This window comes from Heteronotia binoei, chromosome 5 (genome assembly GCF_032191835.1).
Source record: "Heteronotia binoei isolate CCM8104 ecotype False Entrance Well chromosome 5, APGP_CSIRO_Hbin_v1, whole genome shotgun sequence".
NCBI classification, from domain to species: Eukaryota; Metazoa; Chordata; class Lepidosauria; order Squamata; family Gekkonidae; genus Heteronotia; species Heteronotia binoei.
In genome coordinates, this window is record NC_083227.1 from 171,625,016 (window position 1) to 171,645,622 (window position 20,607).

General features: G+C 46.8%; 1 protein-coding gene across 3 annotated transcripts in view; it reads right to left on the minus strand.

The window, feature by feature from the left end:
- AKAP8 (A-kinase anchoring protein 8) overlaps positions 1–20,607 on the minus strand; it is a 118,990-nt gene that overhangs the window by 19,338 nt on the left and 79,045 nt on the right. For all 3 annotated transcript variants that reach the window (XR_009555471.1, XM_060240727.1, XM_060240728.1), the window contains 2 exons: positions 15,364–15,505; positions 10,626–10,719 (listed from right to left, as the gene is read on the minus strand). Coding sequence is in view for 2 of the 3 variants with exons in the window: in XM_060240727.1 (XP_060096710.1) it covers positions 10,626–10,719; positions 15,364–15,505 (236 nt within the window). In the remaining variant the exon portion in view is untranslated. The remainder of the gene's footprint in view (positions 1–10,625; positions 10,720–15,363; positions 15,506–20,607) is intronic.

Sequence of the window (20,607 nt, forward strand, 5' to 3'; positions counted from 1 at the left end):
TTATTGATTTTAGCCCAGTTTTCCAGCCTGTCAAGGTCATCCTGTATCCTGTTTCTGTCTTCTAATGTATTTGCAACCCCTCCCAATTTATTATCATCGGCAAATTTAATAAGCATTCCCTCTATTCCTTCATCCAAATCATTGATAAAGATGTTGAACAAAACAGGTCCTAGGACAGATCCTTGAGGCACTCCACTTGTCACTCCTCTCCAAGAGGATGAGGAACCATCCACAAGCACTCTTTGGGTGCAATCTGTCAACCAGTTGCAGATCCACCTAACGGTAACCGGATCCAAACCACATTTTACCAAATTGTCAACAAGGATTGGAAAAGGTCAGCTTATATCCCAATCCCAAAGAAGGGTAATGCCAAGGAATGTTTAAACTATCGCACCATTGCACTCATTTCACATGTCAGCAAGGTCATGTTAAAGATCCTACAAGCTAGGCTTCAGCGGTATGTAGATAAGGAACTACCAGAAGTTCAAGCTGGGTTTCGGAGAGGTAGAGGAACATTAGCTGGATTATGGAGAAAGCATAGGAGTATCAGAAAAACATCTATTTCCGTTTCATTGACTATGCTAAAGCCTTTGATTGTGTGGATTACAACAAACTGTGGCAAGTCCTTAAAAAGATGGGAGTACCAGACCACCTCACATGTCTCCTGAGAAACTTGTATAAGGGTCAAGAAGCAACAGTCAGAATGTGATATGGAACAACTGATTGATTTCGAATAGGAAAAGGAGTTCGACAAAGATGTATATTGTCACCTTGCTTTATTTAATTTATATGCAGAGTACATCATGCAGAATGTTGGCCTGGCAGAATTAAGATTGCCGGGAAAAACATCAACAACCCCAGATATGCAGATGATACCACTCTAATGGCAGAAAGTGAGGAGGACCTAAAGAACCTCTTGTTGGGGGTGAAAGAGGAGAGCATAAAAGTAGGCTTGGAACTCAACATCAAAAAAACTAAGATCATGGCATCCGGTCCCATCACACCATGGCAAATAGAAGGGGAAGACATGGAAGTAGTGACAGACTTCACGTTTCTGGAATCCAAGATCACTGCAGATGGTGACTGTAGCCATGAAATTAAAAGACGTTTGCTCCTTGGGAGGACAGCTATGGCAAACCTGGGCAGTACAATAAAAAGTAGAGATATCACTCTGCCCACAAAAGTCCGTAGAGTCAAAGCAATGGTATTCCCAGTAGTAATGTATGGCTGTAAAAGTTGGACTATAAGGAAGGCTGAGCGCAGAAGAATAGATACTTTCAAGCTGTGATGCTGGAGATTAATCTTGAGAGTCCCTTGGACTGCAAGAAGATCCAGTCAGTCAGTCCTAAGGGAAATCAACCCAGACTTTTCCCTAGGAGGTCAGATGCTGCAGCTCAAATACTTTGGCTACCAAATGAGAAGGGAGCACTCACTGGAGAAGATCCTGATGCTGGGAAAGACAGAAGGCAAAAGAAGAAGGGAATGGCAAAAAATGAGATGGCTGAACAGCGATACTGATGTAACAAACATGAATTTGAGCAGACTTCGGAGGATGGTGGAAGACAGGAGGGCCTGGCATGACTTTGTCCATAGGGTCGCAAAGAGTTGAACTCGACTGTGCAACCAAACAACAAAAAAGAGAAAAGTCCCAGGTCACAGTGGAATATCCAAAGTGGGCCAAATAGGCTCTATTTCTTTTTGGGCCAGATGGTATAATATCTATTTTTTTTTTCTGTTGTTGTAGATTTAATTCAAAAATGCCTGGTGGAAGAGCACTGTTTTGCAGGCCCTGCGGAACTGTGAGAGCTCTCGCAGGGCCCTAACTTCCTCTGGAAGCTCGTCCCATCAGGCAGGAGCTGCAACAGAAAAGGCCCTGGCTCTGGTAACCTTGAGCCTGGCCTCTTTGATGCTGGGGATCAGGAGTAGGTTTTGTGATCCTGATCGAGGTGCTCTCTGGGGTACATGCGGGGAAAGGTGGTCCCTAAAGAATGTACGCCCCTGGCATATAGGGCTTTAAAGGTGATAACCAGCACTTTGAAGTTAATCTGGTAAGCAATAGGTAGCCAGTGCAGCGCTTTCAGCACAGGCTGAATGTGTTCCTGTGAAGGAAGCCCCATCAACAACCTGGCTGCAGCATTCTGCACTAGTTGAAGCCTCTGGATTTGGGACAAGGGCAGCCCCATGTAGAGGGCATTACAGTAATCCAATGTCAAGGTGACTGTAGCATGGATCACAAAATGCCATAGCAACTAGCAACTAGACTTAACAATAGAGGAGGGTTATTTTGGAGGTCCTTGGGTTCCGGGTTCCTTGGCTGGAGCTTGGTGGGTGGTCTTGCTGATGCCTGGGGGAGTGGCACCTTCGAGTCCTGGCCAGGAATGGTCAAGGCACAATTGTAATATATTATATTTAAAAACTTTTCTAGTTGGTGAACTATGATATAAAAATTGTAAAATAATAGCTACTCCTTGAGGTTGTAACTGCTTTATTTTCTAAGTGCCAGACAGTTGCAGTATTTCCTTGTATTTTGGCTTGAATAAAAATGTCATCAGACTTTGTTTTTTAAACCGGAGAGGTTATTCATTTTTTCTTAATTTTGTTATTTAAATATTAAAAGGTTAAACATTAAACTCTAATAGCGTTTACCATATTGTTTCAAGAATTAGACTCAGTTTAAAAAAATCAATTTCTTTCTCAATGAACTGAACAAATAAATTAACTTGTTCTTAGTATCTGTATTAAAATCTAATAGTCACTGATTACACAATACTAATTATTCTATTGTATTAATTTTAATATTTATATTATTTCCTAAAACAATTCTTATATTTGATAAAATATTCCCTTTTCTATGTCCTAAATCTTAAATACTATCCTATCTATATATGATTATTTAACCCTAATTCACTTTAATCTATTAACTACCAAGATATCTTAACAAATAAAATCCAAATGACCAAACAATAAAAAATCCCCACAACCAACTAAAAACACCCTCTCCCTCACTAGTTGTCTTCCTCAGAGTTTGTCAGACTACAGTAGCAGTCAAATTAATGCACAAAAGTTCTTTCTTTGGGAGCTAAGAACCTTTAAATCTCCTTTCCTCCCTCCCCCTCATTCTTATTTTAAGTTTATGTTTTAACAATAACCTTAACCTTAAAAACTATGTTACAGAAGATGTAAAAACTCACAGTGTCTAATGAAAGAAAGTTTCCTCCATATGGGAAGTCTGGTCATCCTCTATAATTTAATATTGACTTAATAAACTCATTCTACTGTACGAATTGGTGTTTTACTGGTTTTATGAGGTGTGTTAGAAAAGAAGAGCTTCTGTTTTGGTGTCTTCTTATCTGGGTCAGGTGATCTTCTAACTTCAATGACCAAAGAAGATTTAGTCCACTGTCCTCATCAAATGTGTAAAATCTTTTCCTTTGCTGTTCTACAAGTATCTGATCTGGGTTGATCCACTTTTATCTGTAGTTAGCTTGGTGTAGCTTAGTGGTGGGTTCTTTTCCAAAGTCTTCTGATTTGGAGTGCCTCTGATGGAAGATTTGGAAAAAAGACAGGTTGCTTACCTGTAACTGTAGATCTTCGAGTGGTCCTCTGTGCATTCACACTCATGGGATAGAGCGCCTGTGACGATCCCCGAATCGGTACCTAAAAAGCCCGGGATTTTTTCGCGCTCGGCGCCAACGGGCATGCGCAGGCATCCCAATGCGCATGCTCGCCAGCGCCAGAACGAGGATCCCACCAGTTCCTTCCTGATCGCTGGAAGCCCCTACTGGAGGGAGACTGTCAGCAGTGGGGAAGGAGGGCAGGTAGTGTGAATGCACAGATGACCACTCGAAGATCTACAGTTACAGGTAAGCAACCTGTCTTCTTCGTAGTCTCTGTGCTTCACACTCATGGGAGATTAGCAAGCCAGACATACCTGGAGGCGGGAAGACAGTCAACCGGAAGAAACAGCTTGCAGCACCACAGTTCCCAAACGAGTCCTCTGTTGAGCATGCATGTCCAGCGCGTAGTGCTTCATAAAGGCATTCGGAGAGGACCAGGTGGCAGCCTTGCAAAAATCCGTCAGGGACATGCCTTTCAGGAATGCCACCGACATCGACATCGCCCTTGTAGAGTGGCCACGAATAGGCCCAGGTAACGGCTTCTTAGCCAACAAATAACACAGTTTAATAGTCTAAGTGAGCCATTTTGAAAGCCTCTGAGACGAAATCCTGGAACCTAACAGGGGCAGCATATGAAACAAAAAGCTGCTTGTCCTTGCAAAAACTCTTGGAATGACTTAAATAAAACAATAAAGCACGCTTTACATCTAAAGCATGCAACCTATGTTCCTCATCCGAGGAAGGTGTAGGATGAAAAGTGGGCAACCAAACTTCTAGGTTGAGGTGGAACTAAGAAACCACCTTGGGGAGAAAAGATATATTAGGAGCTAACGAAACTCCAGCTTCCTGAAAAACAAGATACGGGTAGTCACAACGCATCACCGTGAGCTCCCCCGCACGACGTGCTGATGTGATGGCTACCAAAAACACAGTCTTCCATGAGAGAAGCTGTAATGAACACGTGGCCATCAGCTCAAAGGGATGACGAGTCAGTCTGTCCAATACCAAAGTCAAATCCCACAACTGTGGGGGCGATCTGGATGGGGGATGAAGCCTAAGCAGACCCTTCAAAAACCTCTTAGAATGAGGGTGTGCAAAAACAGAATGTCCCTCCACTGGTTCATGGAATGCAGATATTGCTGCCAAATGAATCTTGATGGAGGAAAAAACAAGGCCAGCATCCACAAGGGATAACAAAAACTCAAAAATTACCGACAATCCCACCCTTTGGGGAGAAACTGAAGGATCAACTAGGAACTGAAGGAACTTCCGCCACTTCCTATCATAGGAAGCATGGGTGGAAAGTTTCCTGCTATTCAGGAAGACGTGCTGGATTCTGCTAGAGAACCCACAGGGTCGATAAGCCATGCTGTCAGCTTCAGGTGGGGCACTTTGTGATGGAGTACATGACCTCCCTGAGCTGACAAAAGGTCCGGTTCCGCCGGGAACTGGTAGAAGACCCCCAATTGGAGCAGGATCGGGAACCAGTTCTGGCGAGGCCACCAGGGAGTTACCAGGATGCAGCATGGTCTCTCTCTTGCGATTTTGTTGACCACCTTCATCAACAACGGCAAAGGCGGAAACAGATAAAGGAACCAACCTCCCCATGGAAACAGCAAACTGTCTCCTGACTCTGGATCCGCACCCCCTCTGGAACAAAACAGAGGGCACTTCCTGTTTTCGGCTGTGGCAAAGACATCCACCTGAGGATACCCCCAAAGCTGAAAAACAGGTTGGAGGAAGTGCCAGTGCAGTTTCCACTCGTGCGGGGAAGCCGCACCCCTGCTGAGGGAGTCTGCTTGCAAGTTGAGGACCCCAGGGAGATGTGCAGCCTTCACGAAGATGTCGTAGTCCAGGCACTCCGACCACAGGTCCAGTGCCAATTCACAGAGCCGTCGAGAGACTGTCCCCCCCCTTCTTGTTGATGCAGCACAGGGCAGTGATATTGTCTGTTAGCAGAGCCACAATCTTCCCCGCCACCAAGGGGCGGAAAGAGCGAAGAGCAAAATGCCAGCAGTTCTAAATAATTTATGTGGCAGTGAGTCAATTTCAGAGGCCAAGGGCCCCCCACACACAGACCATCCATGTGGGCCCCCCCAACCCCACAAAGATGCATCTGTTGTGATAGTCACAGAAGATGCAGGGAGATGAAAGGGAGCTCCCTGACAAATGTTGCTCTTTAACTTCCACCGTTGCAGAGTTTGAAGAGTCACAGGTGGAATGACAAACCTCTTTCGAGGTGAGTCTCTCAATGGTCGAAACTGACGATGAAACCAGAGTTGTAGGCCTCTCATCCTCAGCTTCGCAAAGAGTAGCATGCTTGTCGTCGCCGCCATCAGCCCCAGCATCCGCTGCAGCTGCTGCGCCCCACTTTCGACTTTGCAGAAGTTGCACAAGGTTGATAATGTCCACCACTCTCTGCTGAGGCAGGAACGCACGATGCCGGTTCGTATCCAGCAAAGCCTCTATGAACTGAACTGTCCTCGATGGAGTAAGGTGTGATTTCTCCAAATTGACCTGCAAACCCAAGGTGTCAAGAAGACAAAGAGTGACGGCAATGTGGGATGACAGAGTCTCTTTCGACTCCGCCACAAGGAGCCAGTCATCGATGCCTAGAGCCGCAATAAACTGACTGACTGACTGACTGACTGACAGTCGTCGATGTATGGAAAGACAACTATCCCTTGAAGCCGGAGATGGGCAGCCACAATGCTCATCATCTTCGTGAACACCCGAGGTGCAGTGGACAGGCCAAATGGAAGGGCTTTGAACTGGAAGTGTTGAGAACCTACTGTAAACCGAAGGAAACGTCTGAACGCAGGATAGATGCTGACGTGGAAGTATGCATCCTTGAGGTCCAGAGTTGCCATCCAGTCCCCTTGGTTGATGAGGGGCAGGATCGTTTGCAGAGTGGACATTCCGAACTTCTGGTACAGAATAAATTTGTTTAGACTCTGAAGATCCATGATTGGTCTTAAACCCCCATCCCGCTTGGGAACCAGGAAGTAACGAGAGTAGAAACCTCCCATCCTGGCCTCTATCGGAACCTTCTCTATGGCTTGTTTCTGTAGGAGGTTGTTCACCTCCGCCAGCAGAGGTGGGGAAGGGGGTGTGGTAATTACCACGGATTGGTTCGTAATCTGAACAAAATCTATTTTGTAGCCTTCCGCTACGATGGAAAGTGCCCACCTGTCGGTAGTGATGGACTCCCAGGCCGACAAGAAGGGGCGGAGGCGGATAAAGAGAGAAGAAGTGGGGACAATGACACATGCTACAAGAAAGTCAAAGGCCCTGCTTTTGAGGGTGCGTGCCCTTGGACTTGCCGGTGGTTTTAGCCGAAGTGAAACGATTTCTGTTGAGCCGAAGCGAAATGATTTCTACTCTCAGGTTGATTCGAGCGAGGTCTCCATTGTTGATCCGGGGAGAACTTCTGGTACTGTTTCTTTGACCAAGGCTTGTGCCACTGCTTCTGCTTTGCAGCTCTAGATGACACCTGCACTCCCAGGTTCCTGGACGTTTTTATGCTCTTGTCCATTTCCTGGAGCGTACTATCAGCGGTGGAACTGAACAAGCCTTCGCCCTCAAAGGGCAGATCTTCCACAAAAGCCCTGGTATCTTGCTGGAGAGCTGTGGATCGAAGCCAAGAGTGACGGCAGAGGCAAACAGCAGAGGTGATGTTCTTTGCTGAGACATCGACCATATGCTTTGCTGCAGCCAATTGTTGTATGGCTACAGCAAAGCCCTCCTTCTGCAACTTCTTTGCAGCCGATCTTTTCTCATTACTTAGGGGAGACAGAAGGGGGGTAAGTTGTTCCCATACCGAGTATTGGCATCTAGCCATGCATGCAGCATAGTTAGACACCTTAACTCCAAGGGCCCCAGCCGAGTAGAATTTTCTCCCCACATTATCCAGCTTCTTTCCCTCCTTATCTGGTGGAGAAGAGTGTGTTTTTCGGGCCTTCGATGAGGAGGAAACGACCACCGAATTAGGCTTCAGATGAATGAAGAGAAACTCCACTCCCAACTCTTGGACCCGATACATATGGTCCAGCCTCCTTGATGACACCGGTGTCGACATTGGCTTTGCCCAAGGCTCCTTCACGGCTTGAAGAATGACCTTCGTTACCGGCAGGGCAACCGCTGTAGACGTGTCCCATTGCATAATGTCGAACACGATGTCGTCTACAATGGGTCACCGGCAGTGAAAGGGAGAGTGCCATCCTCTTCACCAGGTCCCCATACGACTTCAGATCCTCAGACATATGAGACACAGGCAAAGGCTCCAAAGTCCGATCCGGCTCATCGGTACCGCCCTTAGAGTCCGATGATGAAGACTCTCTGTGCAGGGAGTGTTCTGAGAGCATTGGTGTTGACTCCCTCACAGGCGACTGAATCGACCTCGACGATCGAGGTTGGACTTCTTCCACCACCACTCCACGTCTGTCGGGCAGAACAGAAATCGATGCTGATGGATGCCTTCTGGACTGCTGAGAGAGTCGGGACATGTGAGAAACCTTGGACTGCTGGTCCCAGTCTGCAAACTCTCGTGGAGGGTACCATTGGTACAGTGGATAGGGATAGGCATATGGAGGCCATTGACGCTGTTCCCATGGTGGAAGTGGTGGGAAGCGACGAGCTATTGCAGTCGGTTCTAGCTCTCTCCGACCTCTCGCCTGATCCATCGGTGCTGAAGGCTCCATCGGCGCCGACATCTCCACCTCTGAGACCAAGTCACTCTCGCTGCGTCGCCTGGACCCTGAGGAGTGGGAGCGCTGAGTCAGGTCGATCTCGTGCTCTGATGCCGATAGGCATAGCTGCGAAGCACTGCCTCTCGACACCGAAGGGCTACGACGCGGGGACACGAAGATCTTCCTCGGTGGAGCTGTCGATGCCGAAGCGTCGTGCGAAGGCGAAGGAGTGCGGGATGGTCTCTTCTTCCGCTTCTCTTTGATTTCACCTTCTTCAGCACGGAGGATCGGGTCCCCGAATCATCCCGACGCCTCTTAGCCGGGGTGTCCACAGACCCTTCAGAAGGCCTTCAGAAGGGGAGGGACGGTGGCTCAGTGGTAGAGCATCTGCTTGGGAAGCAGAAGGTCCCAGGTTCAATCCCTGGCATCTCCAAAAAAGGGTCCAGGCAAATAGGTGTGAAAAACCTCAGCTTGAGACCCTGGAGAGCCGCTGCCAGTCTGAGAAGACAATACTGACTTTGATGGACCAAGGGTCTGATTCAGTAGAAGGCAGCTTCATATGTTCATATGTTCATTTAGTGGAACCCCAGTACTCAACCGGCATCTCGGTCCTGATCGGTGAAGCCTCAGCCGATATGACCGTCGGAGCCGCGGCCTCTCCCATTGGTACTGACGGGGCCGATGCCATCTTCTGAGGATGAAGTGCCAACTCGACTAGCGCCGTCGAAAGCCTCGCCGCTCGATTCTTCAGAGTTTGTCTAGAGAAACTCAGGCAGTGGGTGCAAGAATCCACGTGGTGTCCCTCGCCCAGACAGAGAAGACAGAGGTAATGGCCGTCGGGGGGGGGCAATCTTCTTCCCACAGGAGCGGCACCTCTTAAAAAAACCCCAGCGTCTTTCCATAGACACCCAGGAAAAAACCCACCCAGGAAAGTCTCTGAGGGGAAAAACGAGGGGAAAACTAAGCCCCGAAGTCCAACAAACTCTTTTTTTTTTTATAACAACACTTAATATCTAAACTACTAACTACACTAAGGAAACAACAAACGGGCTATATACAATAGGCAGAAGGAATCCAAAAAGTACTTTACCGACCGGGGACACAAAAGGAGATCCTCTCCGCGCAGCGGTCAGAAAGGAACTGGCGGGATCCTCGCTCTGGCACTGGCGAGCATGCGCATTGGGACGCCTGCACATGCCCGTTGGTGCCGAGCGCGAAAAAATCCCAGGCTTTTTAGGTACCAATTCGGGGATCGGCGCAGGCGCTGTATCCCATGAGTGTGAAGCACAGAGACCACGAAGAAGATCCAGGATTTCTCTTCTTAAAAAGTTAAACGTCCTTTTTCTCTAGCTGCATGTAAAATCCTTTTCCTGATCCTTGAGTCAACAAAGGTAATTAATATTTTCAGCTGGATTTTTTTGCAGAGCCAATTCAGTAAGCTTTTGTATTAACAGAAAAACATATTCTTCCAATCGAAGGACTTGAGCAAGCCATTGTCTCATAAAACAGATAAGGGTTTTCAGCTCTTGCATTCCTTCTGCAAAGCCTCTAAATATGAGGATGTGATCACTTCAAGCGAGAGGACTCTATCTTTTAAGGCTTGTGTTTCCTCATGCATATGACAATTTTCATCCTGAATAATCAAGCCTAAGTTTAATACAGTTTCAGCTTGTTTGATTGGTTTTTTAAAGAGAAGTTGAAATTTCTTTTAGATGGTCAGCTAGGGGTTGAATGAGATCAGTAATTTTACCTATTAAGATGTTCATGAGCAACTCTTCCATGGCTAAAAAAGCTTGCAATGAGGACAGTCAATCTTGTGGAGTCAGCAGCTCCTCTTGCATCTCTGTCACTTTGACATCTGTTGCAGTTGCTATTTTGGAAGACACTGGTATTGCCCATTGTGGTGCTCATTCTTGAGTTTCCCAGCAAAAAGAAAGAACAAGTGTTTTTTGAAGCAGCTGCTGGAGAGTGAGGTCCACATCCAACTGGATTTACCCATACTTTAGAGAAGGTTTGTTGCTAGGTTAATATAGTGAGATGGAGAAAGGGGGAGGGGGGAATCGGGAAGAGAAAGCAGTTCAAGCGTCCATTCCCTTCCATGCTGATGCCCCGCCCTGAGTATCCGCTTCTCATGGCACAAGCTGCATCAACATCATGCTCAAAAATTCAAAAATATTGTGGTTAATGAACTCATGATATTTTTCCAGTGCCATCTTAAGCAAAGTTACCCCCTTCTCAGCCCACTGGCTTCATCAAATGGACTTAGAAGGGTATAACTCTGCTTTCAATTGTACTGTTCTTCTCATAACTGTTAACTTACCCTTGAAAGGGTCTGGTTTTGGCTTGCTGCTATCTTTCTCTGTCAACTCTTGACGGCGTTTCCCAATTTTCTTATTTCTGTTCATAATATACTTCTGGAAATTAGGGAAAGAAAAAGTCTATATAATTGTGCAAGCCACTGCCCTCAAACTAATAGAATCACAGAAATGAAAGGGTCCTCTAGGGTCATCTAGTCCAACCCCCTGCACAATGCAGGAAACTCACAAACACTTCCCCCTAAATTCACAGGATCTTCATTGCTGTCAGATGGCCATCTAGCCTCTGTTTAAAAACCTCCAAGGAAGGAGAGCCCACTACCTCCCGAGGAAGCCTCTTCCACTGAGGAATCGCTCTAACGGTCAGGAAGTTCTTCTTAATGTTGAGCCAGAAACTCTTTTGATTCAATTTCAACCCATTTGTTCTGGTCCTACCTTCCGGGGCCACAGAAAACAATTCCACACCATCCTCTAGATGACTTGAAGATGGTGATCATATCACTTCTCAGCCGCCTCCTCTCCAAGCTAAACATGCCCAGCTCCTTCAACCTTTCCTCATAGGACTTGGTCTCCAGGCCCCTCACCATCTTCGTCGCCCTATTCTGGACCCGTTCCAGCTTGTTTATATCCTTCTTAAAATGTGGTGCCCAAAACTGAACACAATACTCCAGGTGAAGTCTTACCAGAGCAGAGTAAAGCAATACCATCACATCACGTGATCTGGACACTATACTTCTGTTGATGAAGTCCAAAATTGCATTTGCCTTTTTAGCCACTGCATCACACTGCTGACTCATGTTCAGCGTATGATCCACTAAGACCCCTAGATCCTTTTTGCACATACTACTGCTAAGACAAGTCTCCCCCATCCTATAACCATGCATTGGATTTTTCCTACCTAAATGCAGAACTTTACATTTATCTCTGTTAAAATTCATTTGACTGATTTTAGCCCAGCCTGTCAAGGTTATCCTGTATCCTGTTTTTGTCTGTTTGCAACCCCTCCCAATTTAGTATCATCTGCAAATTGAATAAGCATTCCCTCTATTCCTTCATCCAAATAATTTATAAAGATGTTGAACAAAACAGGCCCCGGACAGATCTTTGAGGCACTCCACTTGTCACTCCTCTCTAAGAGGATGAGGAACCATTCACAAGCACTCTTAGGGTGCGACCTGTCAACCAGTTACAGATCCACCTAACGGTAATAGGATCCAAACCACATTTTACCAACTTGTCAACAAGGACAGTATGTGGAACTTTATCAAAAGCCTTACTGAAATCAAGATAAACAATGTCTACAGCAGTGTTTCCCATTTGCAGGGTCACAGAAGTCTCACTACCGGGTCACAAGAAAACCCCCAGCAAAGCATGACCTCTGCTCTGGTTCCTTCCTTCCCCGTCTCTCTGTTGTGCAGAGAAAAGCTAGCCTTGAAGACTGACACAGACTGCAAAGCCTGATCTCTGTTTGGTTTCCTTCCTTCCCCCGTCTCTGTGTTGTGCAGAGAGGAGCTGGGCTACCTCTTCTTCCTTCTCCCTCCCCCTTCCAGTGTGATGGAAAAGCTGGCATCCACTGGCACTATAGATCCATGAAGTGTTCTGCAAGGTATGAGCTTTCATGTGCCTTGCAGTATGTTCTTTTGGGGAGATTTCCCTGGAAGGTCTGGGTAGCAAAGAAGGGGGGGGGGGTGTTTTTTCAGCCGGGAGGGGCGGGGAGTGGGCATTCCAGTAGCTTTTTTTTTTTTTTTTTTACCAAATGACCCCTGGGCAGAATTGTTGATGGCTGGGGTAATCTGATGGTAAGTAAGGCTTCCCCCCCCTCTTTCTTTCTTTCTTTCTTTCTTTCTTTCTTTCTTTCTTTCTTTCTTTCTTTCTTTCTTTCTTTCTTTCTTTCTTTCTTTCTTTCTTTCTCTGCAAGTGATGCTCTGTCTGCATTCTTGGTGCTGGGGGGGAGGAAGCAACAGTGGGAGAGCTTCTAGTGCCCTAGCCCTACTGGTGGACATCCTGGTGCTTTTGGGGCATTGTATGAGAGAATTTTTGACTGGATGGTCCACTGTCCTGATCCAACATGGCTTCTCTTATGTTTTTTTCTTTCCATGTCTTTCTTTTCCTTTCCTTTCCTTCCATTTAATTCTTTCCCTTTCTCTTTCTTTCTTTCCTTCTATTTTTACTGGATGAAACTTTTTTGTTCATCGTACTGTTGTTGCAGGCATAGGAGCTCTGCCAATGAAAAGTTGGCACCCCCAGTTGTAGCCAGCTGGCCTTTCTATGAGATTTCTGTGTGAGTGAGTGAGAGTGAGAGGTGTGGGGCAGAAAGAGATTATTGGAGATTACTGCTGTTTATCTCAACAGCACTGCAAGTGATGGTACTATGAACTTGGCACCATTTTACCTGCTTTTAACAGCTGTCCGACACCAAAATTAAACTCCTCCTGTAGATATTAAAAAGGATGAAAGAAGTTCGCTGGCTAAATATCTGCACAACAGGTTGCTTTTAAAGGCATGAGAAACACAGCCAGTAAAAAGCGGCAAGCTCCTCATAAATATTATTTTTGGGATAACTGCAGTAAAGCTTGTATGAACTTCATATAACTTGAAATTAATTCATTAATTGCAGTACAATTCTCTGCTACCTTTCACAGCAATTTCCCAGTGTTTCAGCCAAGGAAAAGTATGAAAAATAGCTTGATTTTCTTGAAACCAAGCAAGCTTGGTTGTAGCTTGAGGCAGGGTTCCGGTAGTAGCAGCTGAAGGAGGTGCCTACTAAACGTGTCAGCCTATTTTGAGGTAGAGCAGCTGCCAGGGCCCAGTGTGGGTGGTACACAGTGCTGACATTCCTGATGACAATGGTAACAGCACTCTCAACTGCATACACTGGCAAGTGCTGTTGAAGAAGGGGTATGTAGGTGGTGCAGGCAATTGAACATGGGCATTAGGTGTGCTTGTAAGTTGGAGAAGAACACAGAAACAGATAGGTGCATGCAGGTGTAGGGGTGGAAAGAGAGGACCACCCACTTACCACCCCCATTTTGGATCAGCATGTGTTTCAGAGAGATTTTTCTGAAAATGAAGTTACTTCAGAAGAAGAGGCAGGTTTGGGGGAGTGCCCTGGAAGTGCTCTCACAGGAAAAGGTGGAGTTTTGGTTCAGTGTGCCCTGGAAGTGACATCACTTGGCTCTTGACCTGGAAGTGATACCATAGGAAATTACATAATTCCTGTCTCCTGGCTCCACTCCCATAGTCTCCTGGCTCCACCGCTGAATTTTAGTGGCCACGAAGGAGAAGTGTAAAAATAACCGGGCCACAGGAAAGAAAAGTTTGGGAAACCCTGGTCTACAGCATTCCCGATCCAGCAATACAAGTAACTTAAAACCAAGAGACAACTACATACAGTAAGGAATGTATTCCCTTGCTCTCTGGATGAAGTTGCATCTCAGAGAACAGAACCAATGCAGCAGCATCTATCCTTCACACTTCTGAGTGAGACTTTTTAAATAAAAACCCTAATGGTCAGTGAGAAAAATGACAAGCAGAAGCAGATTTAAGCAGTCATCACTAGGAATTTGCATTTGGTATAAACCAAGCTGAATAAATTCCCAAGAAATACCTTACTGGTATTTTCTGGTTATTTATTCAGCTGAATACAGATCAGAGAATCTGATTCAGCTATCGCTATAACAGAGCCCGAATAAGAGCAGAACAAAATTGGCTATGCAGGCTCAGCTGTACCTAATGCAGCGAGCTACAAGAAGAGCTAGTCCCAGCCAAGGCAGCACAGAGCTTTCAGCTCCTGTTGTCCCAACTGCTCCTCTCAGGTCTGTATGCAGCGGTGAGAGACCCCCCTGCTGCACACAAATCCTGGGGACAGCTTCTCCTGCAATGAACTCACTGCTTCAGAGTTGACTCATGCGCAGCTTGCACAATTCCTTTAAATGGCTTTCTCCCCTCCATTGGAAATACTGGAGGATGGGGACACCTTCTTTTGGGGCTTGCAGAATTGCGCCCTCTGGTCCAATCTTTTTGAAAATTGAGGAGGGGGGTTGAGAAGAGGCACTAGCAGCTATGCTGCAAATCTGGTGACTCTACATTTTAAAAAGCCCACCCAGAGTCCCAGGTACCCCCAGATTGATTCTGCATTATATCCTAGGAGGATGCTCCCCATAGAGTGTAATGGAGTTATATAAATTTGGGTTTACCAAATATTTACTGAATCCCAATACTGTAAGTACATAAGAGAAGCCATGTTGATTCAGGCTAATGGCCCATCCAGTCCAACACTTTGTGTCACACGGTGGCCAAAAAACCCCAAGTACCATCAAGAGGTCCACCAGTGGGGCTAGAAGCCCTTCTACTGTGTCCCCTCAAGCACAAGAATACGGAGCATCACTGCCCCAGACAGAGAGTTTAACAATAAGCTGTGGCTAATAGCTACTGATGGACCTCTGCTCCATATGCTTATCCATTCCCCTCTTGAAGCTGTTTATACTGATATTGGGATTTAGGAATATTGGGAAAGACCAATAATTCTTTGGGTCCAATGGACCTGAATCTGAGAAAAAAAGATTTTTTTCTTGCACACCCCTAATCCGCACTACTCAGAATCATGGTATGATGGACCAATGATGTGCCAGCAACTCAAGAAACCTAGTTTAGATACACTTGAAGATCTACAATGGCATCCATTGGTTGAGGGGACCAGCAGCAGTTACCCAGTTTAAAACTTAAGATGTGAAGGCAACATACCTGCAAGAACTCGACGGTTTTATCAGGCAACTTTGTTCCAATGTATCGCAACACCTCTTTGTGGAATTTGCTCTGCAGGTGCTTTTCAATTTCTTCATCAACAAAGCTTCGGAATTTACAGACAGAACAAGCAAACTGGATTCTGAAGGAAGATATTTAAGTTTGATTTCTTTTCTACCCTGCCCCAAATGCTCCTGAAAGTACTTAGGAAATTTGGTTATTTACAAACAAAGACAACTTACTCCACCATCCTGGCAAAACAAACACACAAACATAAGCACAACACAGTCTTAGTATCATTCTACATATTACAATGTTACTTCACATACTGCTACACTATACTATACAGTGAGCCAAAATTGTAAGTTTGATCTATTCTATTCTGGAGATCAGTCAGATTTTCAAATTCTTTTTTTGTTGCTGTAGGAGAAAAATGGCATAAATGCATAGTGGTATGAATACACTACCAATTGCAATTACATGCTGAGTTTTTATCATGTTTGAGGCAGTCTATTTATTTTTTAAATCAGTAATTAAACTTGAATAACCTGCTCCAGTAAATAAAGTTTTAATTTTCACCATTTCTGTTAGATATAACAGCCAGTGTGATGTATCCTAAATAAATAATAGTGATTAATTCCAATGGAGGGGACCTGAGAGACCAAGGTTCAAATCTCCATTCTGCCATGCAAGTTTGCTGAGTGACCTTGGGCCAGTTTCAAACTCTCAGTCTAACCTACCACACACGAGAGGAGAAGGATGTGGGCTGCTTTGGGTGCTCAGTGCGGAGAAGTAAATACACATAAATAAAAATTGATTGAAATGTCAAAATTGATTAAACAAACAATTTTTAGTTTATATGAATTAAACCAATAAATACTATCCTGCAGGTGTGTTATGGAACAGAACTACATAAAAAGAACTTGGGGACTGCACAGGATGGGCTTGATGCAACATGCAAGGCAATATTTCTTAATCAGGTGGGAAACTGATTCCTTCCACAATGAAGGAACAGTTAGCTTAAGAAGCTTCTGCAAGGAAGCAGGGGGTGTCAGGCTCTGTTCATTGATGTTATTGCTAACTGCTGACTACTAACCATATTGATCAATGCGCATATATGCCCACTAACCCATAGCCATAGAACAGTGTGGGGGGGGGCAATGTAGAGAGTAGCTTCCCAGGAATATCAAAGGTTGTTAGGCCTGCTTTGAAGTAGAGAGTGTCTGCCAGACTCTCACCTCCTCCCTAGAGGCAGCAAGGACATTGCAGCTGGGAATTGTAAAGATAAGGGGGGAAGCCGTGTGAAACTCTCACAGGCAAAAGCAGCCTTTGTTATGGGAATTGGGGTGTAGATGCTATTGCTTTGATGTTAGATGTTAAATACCAATGATTTGAACTGCTTGCTATCAGTTCCAATACCTACCATGCTGGAGTAACTTTGGAGTATACAATAAATGCAACTTTGTTTCAAACAACAAGTCTGCTCATTTGGAAACTTCAACTAACCTTCGCTGACATTTAGGAATTGAAGGGCATCACTAGGTACTTGAACTGGCCCATGGGAGTATTGAATGCTGTCTTCCATTCGTCCCCTTCCTTAATCCTTACTCGGAAGTAAGCGTCTCACAGGTCCACTTTGGTAAAGATGGACCCCTCTGAGACGGTGCTTAATAAGTCCTTAATTAGGGGGATTGGGTATGCGTTAGACATAGAGAACCCGTTTATCCCACGAAAGCCAGTACAAAGTCTAAGGCTCCCATCCTTCTTCTTTCGGAAGAGCACCGTGGCGGCGTGAGGCGCCGTGGTGAGGCAGATGAAGCCCTGCTTTAGATTTTTGTCCAGGAACTTCCTTAGTTCCGCCTTCTCCGCCCACCCCATGTGTCAGACATTGGAACTTCAAACCGCAAGGGAGGAATTTCTCACTTGGTACAAGAAACATCTGGGGCCTTTGAAGATAGCATGCCCCAAGGTAACTAGCGGGGTTCCTTCCCTGGGAAAGAGATAAGGGAGTATGGGAATCGTCAACTGTCTCTTAGAGTGTGAGAATGCTTTTATTGTTATGCTTTCATGTACTATACAAAAACACCAGGCTTGGCCTTGGAATGTATCAAACTCAATTTGCTTCTACACCAGACCGCTTGTTCTCAAATAAATGGATTAATTTTGAAACAAAATGATTCGTTCTTATTTGAAGTTCCAACGTCTGACACCATGGAGTATAGCTTCGCTTTGGGGAGAGACTGGCCAGGGATTAGTTCGATGGTACAGTCCGTATCCCGGTGGGGGGGCAATTCATCAGCCTCAACCTCACTAAACGCCCCCCGTAGGTCCCGGTACTCATGGGGGATGGTGCAGACCCTCTCCAACGCCAGCAGCAACAAAGGGGCAGAGCCGGGCAGGAAGCTAAGCCGGGCTCGAAACCAGAGGCCAAAAAGACCCAAGGAGGAGGGGGAGCGGCAAAACCCCCTCCCTCGACCCGCAAATGCTACCAGTGCGGAGACCCGAATCACCTGGCCGCCAACTGCCCCGAGCCCCCTTAACCCCCCAGCCGGGACCGGTGGGGGCCAAGAAACCAACCAAGCCTAAGGAGTTGAGTCGGAGCAGCACCGCCCTGTCGATGGTGCTGGACGAGGATTCTATAATGCTAGAGGACCTGGGGGAGGACCCCTGGGAAACCGAGCCAGCGGGAAACGGGAACGACCTGCACTGATGGGTGCCGGGCGGCAGGTCGTGGAAGTATCGGCACCACTGAGGGTGAGCATATCTTGCTCCCTTTTGTTTGTTCCATTGACTTTGTTGAATGTAAAGCTGAAGAGGTTTGTGCAGAGCCCTTATAGATTCGGGGTGTACGAGGGAAATCATCACCCCCAGATTGGTAGACATGTTAGAGCTGCCCCGAGAGCCCCTCCCGTGCCCGATCCAGTTCGAGCAAATGGTCGGGACAGTAATGAAGGGCGAGCCCTGTGTGGAGGAAACCCAAAGGATCCCAGTGGGGATTGATGATCACTGGGACTTGGAAATTTTTGTGATCGCCCCTTCCTCTTCATTCGATATGGTGCTCGGGGTAGGGTGGCTGGCCAGACACCAACCGGACATTCAGTGGGAGGAACAAACCATAGACTTCACAGACAGGCGCTGCACCTCCCACCTCTGGCGGGAGCAGTGGGGCCCCAAACCCCCGCCGAAGAACGAGAGGCTGTGCGTGTCGGTGGAAGCAGGGCTTCATCTGCCACAGCGCCTCACGTTGCCACGGTGCTCTTCCGAAAGAAGAAGGATGGGAGCCTTAGACTTTGTACTGACTTTCGTGGGATAAACGGGATCTCTATGTCTAACGCATACCCGATCCCCCTAATTAAGGACTTATTAAGCACCGTCTCAGAGGGGTCCATCTTTACCAAAGTGGACCTGTGAGACGCTTACTTCCGAGTAAGGATTAAGGAAGGGGACGAATGGAAGACAGCGTTCAATACTCCCATGGGCCAGTTCGAGTACCTAGTGATGCCCTTCGAACTACAGGGGGCCCCAGGGGTGTTCATGAACTTTATAAACGAAGTGCTAAGAGAATACCTGTACAAGGGGGTGGTGGTGTACCTGGATGACATCATTATTTATTCCAAGGACCTCCTCTTGCATGTGAAGCTCGTGCGGAAGGTCCTAACCACCCTGTACCAGAACAAACTGTATACTAAATTGTCCAAATGCGTGTTCCACAAAGAGGAACTGGACTACCTGGGGTTTAGAGTGTCCGGGAAAGGCTTGGCCATGGACCCAGCGAAAATACAGGCAGTGCTAGACTGGTAACCCCCGAGAACACGTAGACAGCTACAATCATTTCTCGGGTTTGCAAATTTCTATAGGTCATTCATTCAGGCGTTCGCCAAAGTGGCCCTACCTCTCACAGACCTCCTAAAGACCAAGGAGAGGGGGCCAGATGCCAAGAGGCTGGGCGCCAAGCTAATATGGACCTGGGAGTGCCAGAAGGCATTCGACACTCTTAAGAGACTGTTCACGAGCGAACCAGTGCTAGTGCACCCTGACGAGCTTAAGCCCTTCGTGGTTCAATGTGACGCCTCCTACGTGACCGTAGGAGTCATATTAATGCAGAAAGACGAGGGGGCCAACTACGGCCGTGTGCCTACATCTCCAAAAAAATTTCCCACGAGCAATGCAACTGGTCAGTGTGGGACAAGGAAGCGTTTGCAGTGACATTCACCTTAAAGACCTGGCGGTCTTGGTTGGAGGGGGCGCGGGTGCCGTTCGAAATTTGGACAGACCATAAAAACTTGGGCGCCATAAAACTACGGGGCGCCGTAAGCTAACGGGGAAGCAGATCCGATGGGCGGGCTTCTTTGCCAAATTTGACTTCACACTGCGACACATTCCTGGCTCTAAGAACTTTCTAGCGGATGCCCTCTCGAGGCTCCCTCAGCATGAGAGCCAACAAGAGGAAATAATAGACTCCCTGATACCCCCCGAGGCGATGGCAGGGGCAGTGCAGTGCAGTGGATCTTAGAGTCCAGGATTTCCTTGACTTCGTGGTGCTTCTGCCCCTTCACCAAGATTGGTCTGCCTTGTGGCAGCGTTGTAAGTCCTCGAATTATATCGAACAATTGTGCCGGGCGCGAAGTTGCAGATGCAATCTTGGCCGCAAAGTATGCTTTCTTTGTGGATTTGATTGCCATCTCATAGGCCTTCAAACTCTCTCTATAAGATGATCGGGTCACTTCGTCTCGAGTACGCCGCCATTGCCTCTCCAGTCATCTGAGTCCCCACTTCAATTGCCGCAGCTCCTGGTTGAACCAGGGCGACGGCTTCAGGCGGGGGCGCAGAGGGCGCCTAGGTGCGATCACCTCGATGGCTCTGGAGAGTCCATCGTTCCAGGACTCTACCAGATCATCCAGGGAATCGCCAGTGGGCCACGTATCCCGCAGGGCTGTTAGGAACGGTTCCGGGTCCATCAAGCTCCGCGGGCGAGCTAAAATACGCTCTCCGCCTAAACAGGTTTGGGGTGACACATCCATACGAGCCTTGAGGGCAAAGTGATCCGACCATGGCACTGCTTCCATTGCAATATTGTTCACTGATACTCCCGCCGCGAAGACCAGGTCTAACATGTGTCCTGCCTGATGAGTGGGCGTTGTAACAACCTGGGAGAGTCCTAGTGTCGCCATGGATGACACTACATCCATTGCTTGACTGGAGGCCGCGTCGTCGGCATGAACACTGAAGTCACCCAAGACTTGG